This window comes from Nansenia antarctica (genome assembly GCF_963989245.1).
Source record: "Nansenia antarctica genome assembly, chromosome: 2".
Taxonomy (NCBI): Eukaryota; Metazoa; Chordata; class Actinopteri; order Argentiniformes; family Microstomatidae; genus Nansenia; species Nansenia antarctica.
In genome coordinates, this window is record NC_137675.1 from 59,465,406 (window position 1) to 59,476,895 (window position 11,490).

Below are 11,490 nucleotides of genomic sequence, written 5' to 3' on the forward strand. Positions count from 1 at the left end.
GGTGTTTTTAATGAGCGGGTTCTAACAACTCTTAATTCATGAAACATTAGATATTAAACTTCCCTGAATGTTCCCCGATCTGTCTGCGAGGAAAAAGGCTACGCTTTCCTTCTAGCCTCCCACACACACAGCAATGGTGTGTAGTCTACTTCTCCCAAAGGCCCTTATCACAGGCACTGTGCCAGTTTAGATCAACAACTTCTTGGTCAACAGTCGGCGAGATCGAGACACAGCATAGTAACAGGAAATAGCCTACCAATTCCTGTGGGGAAGTTGAAATTCTGCTCTGATAAGATACAATTAGAGCACAGGTCATTACTATATTTTCATTAAAATAAATAATCATCTCGACAACTAAAATTCCGACGAGTCTCAATTGCAAGTGTACGATAGATTGCTTCATTGTAAATCCTTGCAAAAATCAATTACCATGTAGCCCTATGATTGAAGCTTGATATGTCTATCACTTGCTTAAAATAAAGCCTATATCAAGTCAGTCACTGAACGTATTCTTTCAATTGAAACGCACTCCTTAGTTGGGACAAATCAATTGTTTTGTTTTTCCATTTTGGCATGTGTGTTTTCATTCAGTGCACACATGTGTGACACTGCTGCCATCTAGTGGGGTTTGGAGAGATGATGGATAGTGACACACGCACGCACGCACGCACAGACACGCTCAGACGGTCTCTGGAATTCAAACTCCAACGGTATTCTGAACTCTGTTCAGGTTCTCTGTTCGGTTCTGCCTCTGAGACACGACACGGAGCCCCGGTCAGAGAATAACGGTATGGTGTAACTGTATTGAACTTGTAATTGTAATTAAATGAATACAAACACGGCAATCCAATACAGATATCGTCGTATAAATCGGCTGGTTAGAGTTAGTTCGTTTCCTAACGATAAGTATCGCCAGAACATCTTGACCACTCGAGTGATAAACTGTTAGCGACTGTTAGCTTAATCGCTAGCGGACTTGTTGTGCTAGTCAGAATAGTCCGTTCTCTCCCCGGCCGGAGTGAAATACTTTCAAATGAAACTACATAAGGTTAACATTGGTTAATGTCCAACATTTCCAGAATACACGTCATTACATTAGGCATTCTGATCTCATGTGTTATAGTGAACTTCTGTCCACTATTTTTGTGTTTCTCAACAGATTATATGAGAATATATAAAATATGAACCAACACTATTTTATGGGGACCATCCCCATAAACCCCAACAACTTCCCCGCGAAGATGTGGAGTCTGGTCATCAACCCCAAGAACCCGTCTATCCGCTGGGACGCCTCTGGGGAAGGTGTGATCATAGACCAGCAGCTGTTTGAGGCTGAGCTGCTGTCCCCCCAGATGCAGCCGTTTGATGGACGTGTTCAACACGTGGACGTGTTCAAAACGTTTAACTTCACCAGCTTCGTCCGCCAGCTGAACCTGTACGGGTTCAAGAAGGTCGTGGTCGACCCAGACAAACAGGAGGATGGTGCCACTGGCAGGTCTCCCACCGGCGGGATCCTCCATCACTTCCACAACCCGCACTTCAGACAGGACCGTCCTGAACTCCTGGTCAATCTGAAGAGGCTGACCAGCAGTAACAAGGCCAAGATGAAAGCTGGGTTAGAGGTGAACTGCCGGCCACCTAATCGTGGTAGGCCTAAAGTAGAGAAAAGAGGTACATTTTTTTTTTTGTGGTTAATATTTTTTTTATTGAATTTCACAGAGACATGTACACAACAGGGCATAACAACCACAACTAGTATCCGTGGGGGAGGTTATGTCCCATGTAATAGTAGAAAACTAAACAATAACAGAAGAGGTACATTGTTAATCATACCAGTTCCCAAGTATGTAATAAACAATTATTCAAGTAAATCAATAGCTGTCTTACACTACAAAGAACATTCTTAGTGTGAACCAGAACCACCCAGTTTGTATGTTTAATGCAAAAATAAATAAATACTGTTGATCTCTCAATGTTTCTACAGGTTCTGTGTATATTGGAGAAGGACATCGAGCATCTCCTTACCGATATCACCAGAACGTATCACAGTCTGTGAAGGAGTATGTTGGGACCCCAATCCCACCTCGTGGCTGGGTCTTGGGTCATGGTGATGCCCCCACACCTACAATATTCTACACAGACATGGGAATCCCAATATCGGTCTTCCACGGGTTTCCTGCAGACGCTTCCTGTCCGCAGTCAAGCCCAACCACTGTGCATATTCAGCAGGGTTCACAAGGCCTTGCAATCCCTGGGCCGAAGTTCAATGGTTTTATCCCCCAGCATGCACAATACCGACCTGGATTCTCTTCCCCAGGCAATTATGTGAACACTCATCAGTTATATGTACAGAAAGACTGTCCTGTGGGCTTTCTGTCTCCTGGAAACCAAAACCAGGACTGGCAGAGCAGTGAAAATCAGGAAAGCAAGAAAAGTGATGTCATTGTCAACCTAGACACAGTCTTCCAGTTAGTTGGTGAACTGCAAGCTTCCCCCAAGATACGCATGGTAAAAGTGGGGACCCCAGATAAGCATTTCCTGGCCACCCCTAAATCTGGTCCTCAGCCCACCACCACCATCCACAGCTCCTCTCACCCAGTCTCTTCACAGCCAGACTCTTCTGCCAACTCCAGCTCCGTGCCTGTTTTCATGGATGCCAACCCAGTGACTCCTTGCGGGCCCATTATTATTGCAGTCCCAGGGAAAGTTCCTCAGGGAATAGCCATCACAATCGGTGGTCCTGCGGGTGAGCCAGTGAAAATGGAGGAGCAGGAACCTGGCTCTCTAGATGTTGAGACTAACCCTATCAATGCCTCTCAGAAGGTTAGTGCTGTGAAACCTGTCATGTCTAGTTAGCAAAGAATACACTGTAGTTCTTAATGGGAATGGTCAAGTTAAAAAGAATTCAGCTACAGTTCACAAAGAAAGCAAATATAATCTATATACTTGTCATGTACAGTATGATTACCAGTTGTCTTCATGAACTCTGTGGTTGAAATTAACAAGATTGGATTATGTAATTTTTTCATAAATTCAGCAGCACCAAGGTGAAGGACGCAGAGGCCGTGGATGTCAGTTTGTCCCAGGAGACCAAAAGCAGCAGACAGCAACCTAAATCTCCAGGTAAGACAATCCATCCACAATACATTGTGAATTAAGCCAACCTATAACATTTGATTAAAGATATGGCAACAATTCTGAAATCCTAATCCTGTCATTTTATCTTTTAGATCTGAACTTGTTGGTCGAAGCGGCATGTAAGCAACAATCTTGACCATAATTAAACAGGATGGCTAAAGTTCTCCGTTTTGCTTCTCAGACTCAAGAGATTCTCTGAATAAGCCAGTTTGCTGTTGCTACTTTTTAAAGACATGTTTACAATGCCAATTGTATGTCATTTAAATAATATCTTAGATACTGTATCCATTTATTCTATTTATTTGATCACTTTTACATCAGATCCTTTTTGTTCTGAATCATTAATCTTGTAATTAATAATAATAATAACTTTATTTATATAGCACTTTACGTCAAAGTGCTTTACAAGTACAATAGGTAAAAAACAACACATTTTAAACAATATAAAAACAGCTATTTCAATTTAAAAAACACACAATTTCTCACCACAAATATAATAGGTAAAAACAAACATTTTAAACAAAATTTAAAAACAACTATTTCAGTTTAAAAACACACACACACACACACACACACACACACACAAAAAAAAAAGAGTACCAGGACATAATTTGTCTTTTTAACTGGACTGGCAGCTACTTTTTATCTCATTTTTATCACTCACTTGTTTTAATGTGATACCAAAACCGACCTTTTTAAAATCTGTTTTAACCTCAGTCAATTTTCAATAATTTTAACAACTTTTGTCATTTGAAACAATGTTTAAGCTATGATTAAACTTTGACATTATTCAGATGTGGTTTGTGGTAGTTCTTGCATCCTGTTTTTATTATGTTTTCATTGCCCAAACTAGGGAGGCCCCATTGAAAAGACATATTGTCATTGATATAGTACAGGTACCATACAACGAAATTTGGGAGGGGGGGCTCCCCTGGTGCTAGGAAAAAAACCTAAAAACAAGAAGGGAAAAGAGCTGGTTTACATAAATAAAGGCTATGTACACTATCCACTATACTATACTATACAAATAAAACACTGTGCTGTACTCTATACTATGCTATACCTATTCTAACATTTCCTATCTCTGAACCTTATGTACCCGAGGGTTGTCATATTGCACATAGTGTTATTGCACATTCATTTAAAGTGTCGCAGTTTGCAGGTTTGAAATGTTCACAGTTGTGTTTCAGTATTACACTTGATTTCAATCTGTAATTGTATGGAAGGCCATCAACGAGGTGATGCTGGTTCATCTCGTGACGGTGAGGTTGATTGAGCGCTTGCACTTGGCGAAATTCGCATGTTATGTGTTCCTGTGAACATGTGTGCCTGTTGGCGGTAGGGTTCAGTCTATTTAGAAGAATCCTTAGAATCAGGGTTCGAGTTATAAGCTGAGCTTTGTGGGGGTCTCCAAAAATAACAGTGCGAAATGTTCTCATTTACGCGCGCGAATCATGCCCACACAGCAATGGGACTTACAAGTTTTAGTTAGCCATAGGCTACTAATTTCACCACATCAACAGCCAGGGGCGCCGCTGGGGGGGGTAAGTTAGGACGATTCTAAGGGCCCAGCACTGACAGGGGCCCAAGAGAATCTTTTTTAAAATATATTATATTTATAATAATATTATTATTATTATCATAAGGAAGTTAATGTAGCCGACTTCAAATTATAATTCTATGTATTAAAAAAAGTTACAAAAGAAACAAACTGGAGTTTCGTTTCTCTATGTTTGACAAAATTGAGCCTTATTATTTACCCCTCTATTTAGTCATTGCATGGTTCAGTCCACCGCGCGCAAGCTGCTAGACTAGAGGAACGTTACCGCGAATAGTCTGAGAGAAGATGATGTCACAGGCGAAGCCAATGTCAGGTAAGGGTCTCAAAAGAGAAAAGTAACAAAGTCAGGGTCTCAAATAAGAAAAGTAAAAGTAAAGAACGAGGAGAGTGACAAAAAAAAGAAGAAAATTGTATTCATTCAGATCTTTATTTACATTTATTCATTCAGACCTTCTTTTGGGGCCCATAACTTGTAGGCTACCTAGCCAACATTGTGTGGTTTAGCTCTAGCTAATCACTGTGTGGATGATCTAGTTAGCTCGCTATAGCTAATTAACATTAACTTCAAGTAAAGTTAACTTACAGTGCACTGTCAGTATAATTTCAGTTAAATATATGAGATGAGGGCAATTTTGGTCCAAATATAGATTATTAGAGCTAAGTGAATTCAGCAGCTATGCACTCTTGCTATAGCTAGCTAGCTAGTTAGTATAATGTTACATGCTAATGACGTCATGCACAGATGCAGCTCCAGGATCAGGACTCCTTCCCTCAACCCACCTCCCAGTTGAAGGAGAAGGAGGTGAGCAGTAGGAGGTTTGGGGTTAACAAACAGATTTTGAATATTTTAATGTATGCTGCATTACCATGCAAGCATTGAATACAACTTTAGCTAATATTCATATTTAGTTAATAGTTATTCCAGTAATTGCAATAACATTGACCACTGGCATCTTAATAATATTGTTAGCTAGCTAGATAACATTTAAGTTAGCTAATCTGGTGTAATATATGTATTACTATGTTAATACTATTATAGGACATATTATGAATTATGTAGAGCAAGAAGTAACAAAGGACAATGACAGCAGCACAGCAAGTTGGCTTCATCACTAGATTTCAAGGATCTTATTAAAGATTTGCTACTAAGAAGGCCCAGCGTTTAGCTTTGATTTGGTCTCTTTACTCCTATCTTGAATCGTTGTGCATTACTCTAGATATAGTTTTTAGCTCTCCAGGTATACTATTCCACAGTACTGCCGCAGTGGGTAAAAATCACCTTTTTCCCATTTCACTATTCAATTTCGATGGCACCATGTCTGTGTTGCTCCCTCTTGTATAAGACACTTTTGTCTTTGTGTGAAACAAGCAATGCTGAGTCAGTAAATATCTCTGCTGTAATTCTTCATTGATCTAATCCTGACAGTATTATGGCCAACTGATCTTTAAAAGATCTAAATGTATTTAGACACAATACCACCCCATTAAAATTATATTTAGACTCTTTGTGTGATTTATACTTTTATAATTGGGTTCAAATCTTCATTTAATTATACTTTTGTCCTTCTGTTGTTCAAGTCTTAATTTAATAAGTTAAAGAATGTTGAGATTTCTTTGCTGAATTGTTGATTCCTGTATTAAGTAATTTTAAATTACATTTACAAAAGATGTCCATCATTGGATTTCGTTCATCAACTTCAACTGGGTTGTCTAGCAAGGACGTGTCGTCCATATAAGCATAGTAAGCAGTGCTTACCCAACGAAAAAATAAAAAAGGACAGTGAAAATGTTAAAATAAAAGTGCATGTAACCGTTGTTTGTTTTCATTAAAAGAGTCGTATTTTAGGTCCCAGGGCAGCAGGAGTCATTCATTTTAGTGCCACCTGCAGGAGTAAGCACTCGCTATTCTGCTTGCTTGCATTGCGTTGCATTATAAGCACTTCTCTCTCTGCTGAAATGTCGTAATGTAATGTCTGCGTCTCTCTGTGAAAATGTCTTTTTTTTCAATGCCTCAGCCCGCTGTTTAATGTGGCCAGGGTAAGCATGCTTACCAGCCAATCAGTAGTTCGTTCATTCCGATAAGAGCTACTGATTGGCTCTTATCACTTTCAAGTTCACTTAACATTTCACCTTACTTTCTCTCGCCCGGCAGAATAGCTTATGCCAGCTAGCTCAAACGATCTAAATAATAATAATCAATAAGGATAATCAATAAGGATAACTAAGGATTTTGTGAATATGGACATTACTGTCAGCGACCTAAAGGGATTTCGTAGACTGGACTGGACTGGAAAAACACAACTACTGGCTAAAGGCCGCCCGAAGCCACCACTCACCGATCTTCACACCCAGAAAGGGAGAGTCGCTAGGGGTTACAGCAAGCCTGGTATCGTATGAGCGGTTTATATGATTCGCGAGGCTGGTGGCGATCTGTGCTTGTTTATATGGTTTGAGTACTGCTGTACTGCTGGTTATGGCTCCTTATTTAAGACTTTCTCTGCTTTTACCTTTGAATGTAGGCCTGTGCCGTTGTGTTTGGAGAGAGAGCTGCTTAATCAATCGCTGAGATAGGCCTAATGTCGCTGTCCGTGCCAGTGGTTCTGGACCAAAAGTGTTTGAGAGAGATAGAGATGTGATGTGATGTCAAGTGCCTGTGTGACAAAAGTGTGAAAAGAAAGTGTGTTGTGAGTTTACTATGGAGGATGGAAACGGTGTCTGTGTTGTGCGTGTGTGCGTTTGCGATGTTGAAACTGGACTTCAACAGTAGATTTCAGCAGGTTGGCTACTTGAAAAGATCTTGGTTCAAAAAAGATTGAACAATGAGCACCCCTGATATAGTCGAAACTGGCAACAGTTTTTTTGTTTTTGGTAATCTGATCACAAAGTGACCCTACAGTTTATTAGCGGGTTCTAGGGCATCAAAATTGCATTTCCTTGAAACTGCGTTCACTGATGTAATGTGATGATGTAATGTGTGATGTATGTGTAATTATGTGTATTTCTATATCTTATGCTTACCCAATCTAAAAGCTCACGGCACGTGCCTGTTGTCTAGGTTGATGGGTGGTTTAGGTGGGGGGGGGGCCCAAAATGATATTCTGTCATGGGGCCCAGAATCTCTAGCGGCGCCCCTGTCAACAGCACTGTGGTAACCTAACTTATGAATAATGGGAATGCCATCCAGGATTCAAGTTAACCATTTATTGTAGAACGGTAAGTAACAACGTGGTACTCTGGTCACTTGCTAGCTTAATCTGGTACCCAAGCTATTCAACAGGTAACTCAAGCCCAATACATCTGGTGGTCCCCTACTGGCGTGGGGTGGTACTACAGGTAGTCTAACCAGGATATCACAAGCACCACATGAAACAACAGCTATAAGCGATAGTTACGGGTATCTCGGCCAATCATTTTGTTGTTTTTGCTATACAGTCCATTCACTTTCCCTGTTAGCACGACACATTGTCCACATCTCCATTTCCAGTGACATCGCACCTGACATAAATAATCATGTATGCTCGTCCATGAATTGTGCTTTCATCTAATGTTATGCTACTACGGGAATCAAGTGATTTGACATTAGAAATGAATTTGTTTAATCTCTTGTGCAATGTGCTCTACAATCTGGGCACATGAATGATCGGATCGGTGAGCAGGGGCCAACTGTCACGCCATTCATCTCATTAAGTTTCATAATTGGATTCAGTTTTGTATAAGGCATCCTTTCTTTAGCGACAGTATAGGCTGCCCTGAACAAACTAGCTGTCTCCTTATACATACTGGAGGTGAGTTCTGCTACTTTCTTCGGAAGCACTTGCTTTTGTTTGAGCTCTGCTATTTCAACAGTTTCAACGTTGGGTGTCATAACAGGTGCAGCTGAATTCAAGTCTGGTTTCTTGGTTGAAAACCCGAAACTTTCCAGGCTTGTCGACTCGGTCGGCAGCAGTGGCCTTTTTTGGGGCGGCATGATGCTCAGCTCCCATTGGCTCCCACATAACTCGAACCCTGTGTGTGTGTGTGTGTGTGTGTGTGTGTTTGGTTCAATGGTTCAATATTATTGACCTCTCCTCTGTAGGTGACCTAGAGGGTAGGGAGAGGCGGACCAGTAGCTGCAGGGTTACTTGTTCAGATCCCAGGCCAGGCGTTCTATTCTATCCTGTTCTCTGATCCTAATGACTGTTTGGTTTCTCTCCTAGTTTTGAACACCGTGAACTGCATCAGCCAGGATCAGCTAAATGCACAGGTAGCCTACACAGCACACGCTACATATGCTTGTTTGGCATTGGCACACGCTACATATTTGTGTGTTTGTGTGTGTGTGTGTGTGTGTGTGTGTGTGTGTGTGTGTGTGTGATCGTGTTGATGATGATGATGATGTCATTGAAGATGATGATGATGATGATGTCATTGAAGATGATGATGATGATGATGATGATGATGATGTCATTGAAGATGATGATGATGATGATGATGTCATTGAAGATGATGATGATGATGTCATTGAAGGTGATGATGTCGGGGATAATAACATGTTGTTCTCCTGCAGGTCTGTGCTCAGAAGAGGCCGGCCCCTCAGCAGCTCACCAGAGGAGGAATGTGAGTGAGAGCTTTTTCGTCTTTTGAAGCAACGTTCCCATTGTGTCTCTGTTTGTGACTGTGTTCATTTCCATTGAGGTTGAGCAAAGTCGAAGGTCCTTCCTGTGTATATAAACACACTCAATCTCTCCCTCACTCTCTTTTTCTGTTTCTGTCCAGGATGCTGCAACATTTGAGGATGGACCATACTGGGGTGCTGTCTCCAGACTGTAAGCGTTTCTCCACATTGGAAGATGCACGGCACAGACTTCTCCACTATCACGTGTTCGACGAGGCTCCGCCTACCCAGGAAGAGTTTTCTCGAGGTCAGCCCCTGGAAACCGTCTTTGTGCCCTTGTGTGTGTGTGTGTGTGTGTGTGTGTGTGTGAGAGAGAGTATGTTTGTATTTGTGTCTAAACTCTTTGTCTTGTCGTCAACAGTGGATGAGGAGTTTGAGTCTGTGGCAAATCAAGTGCTGAAGAGAACTGAGGCTTTGCTGAACAAATACAGACGCCTACTTATGGTGGAGGCTGAGGTGGGACATACACACACACACACACATACACACACACACAATTATTTTGGATTGTCAACAGAAGGTAGGTTGCTGCTAACAGGAAGTCTCTCCCCCTCTGTGCAGCGCTCCAGTCCTTCCTCTGAAATGGTGATGATTGGCAGGACCTTCAACCAAGAAGAGCGCAGCAAATTGACGCAAGATAAGCGCATGTGGAACCTGGTAATGGGCGGGATGGGACGTGGTTGAACTCTCTGTGACGGCAGAGACTCAGATTCTAGGTATCGAAATGAAGTCCTTCCATATTCCTCTAGCAGAGTTTAGTTGTTGTCATTAGCAGCCAAATTGGTTTAAGCACCACTCAACCTGTGTCCTTGTGTCCTTTCCTTTGACATACTTCCACTGCCTCTCTGTCTCTTATTGGCTCCCAGTACGTTATGGGATAGATTTTAAAGTTATTTTTGTCTATAAAGCTCTTAATAGTAAGGTCCCCTCCTACCTAGCAGACCTCCTCGCCCCCTATACCAACGTCAGGGCCCTCAGATCTGCTGATAAGGGTCTCCTAACCAGGGTTCGAGTTATAAGCTGAGCTTTGTGGGGGTCTCCAAAATAACAGTGCGAAATGTTCTCATGCACGCACGCGAATCATGCCCACACAGCGATGGGACTTACAAGTTTTAATTAGCCATAGGCTACTCATTTCACCACATCAACAGCACCACATGAAACAACAGCTATAAGCGATAGTAACAGGTATCTCGGCCAATAATTTTGTTGTTTTTGCTATACAGTCCATTCACTTTCCCTGTTAGCACGACACATTGTCCACATCTCCATTTCCAGTGACATCGCACCTGACATAAATAATCATGTATGCTCGTCCATGAATTGTGCTTTCATCTAATGTTATGCTACTACGGGAATCAAGTGATTTGACATTAGAAATGAATTTGTTTCATCTCTTGTGCAATGTGCTCTACAATCTGGGCACATGAATGATCGGATCGGTGAGCAGGGGCCAACTGTCGCGCCATTCATCTCATTACGTTTCATAATTGGATTCAGTTTTGTATAAGGCATCCTTTCTTTAGCGACAGTATAGGCTGCCCTGAACGAACTAGCTGTCTCCTTATACATACTGGAGGTGAGTTCTGCTACTTTCTTTTGTTTGAGCTCTGCTATTTCAACAGTTTCAACGTTGGGTGTCATAACAGGTGCAGCTGAATTCAAGTTTGGTTTCTTGGTTGAAAACCCGAAACTTTCCAGGCTTGTCGACTCGGTCGGCAGCAGTGGTCTTTTTTGGGGCGGCATGATAGCTAGCTACTGAATGTTTTCTTCTCAATAATCACGTTCGCAAGCTCTCAACGATCATATTCTGCTGTTGCACAATATTCTACTGCGCCCCATAGTGTCTTGGTGGTAAAGTGCAGGCAGTCAAAGGCATACTGTCATTCACAGAAGATTAATGCTGGTGCGCGTAGTTCTTTTGGAAAACGTGTTTATTTTAGAATATTTATCATGTAAATAAATATAAATAATACTCATTACATTGACATTTTTGATCAAATAATGGTTGTGGTAATGTATTATTAGCGACGCCCACAGATGTCTGATTTTACTGCTTTCATGGGAGCTCAGACCTTCCTTATGGGAGCTCAGCTCCCATTGGCTCCCACATAACTCGAACCCTGATGACAACAAT

General features: G+C 41.5%; 1 protein-coding gene across 1 annotated transcript; it reads left to right on the plus strand.

Moving 5' to 3' along the window:
- Positions 1-1,199: 1,199 nt before the first annotated feature.
- On the plus strand, positions 1,200-10,037 carry LOC308150366 (heat shock factor protein 5-like; the record flags this gene model as incomplete). The annotated part of the gene is made up of 8 exons (XM_080523209.1): positions 1,200-1,647; positions 1,985-2,823; positions 3,038-3,071; positions 8,896-8,942; positions 9,246-9,295; positions 9,455-9,600; positions 9,715-9,809; positions 9,915-10,037. 8 exons carry the CDS (start codon positions 1,200-1,202, stop codon positions 10,035-10,037), a joined length of 1,782 nt encoding a protein of 593 aa, XP_080379335.1.
- Positions 10,038-11,490: the final 1,453 nt, after the last annotated feature.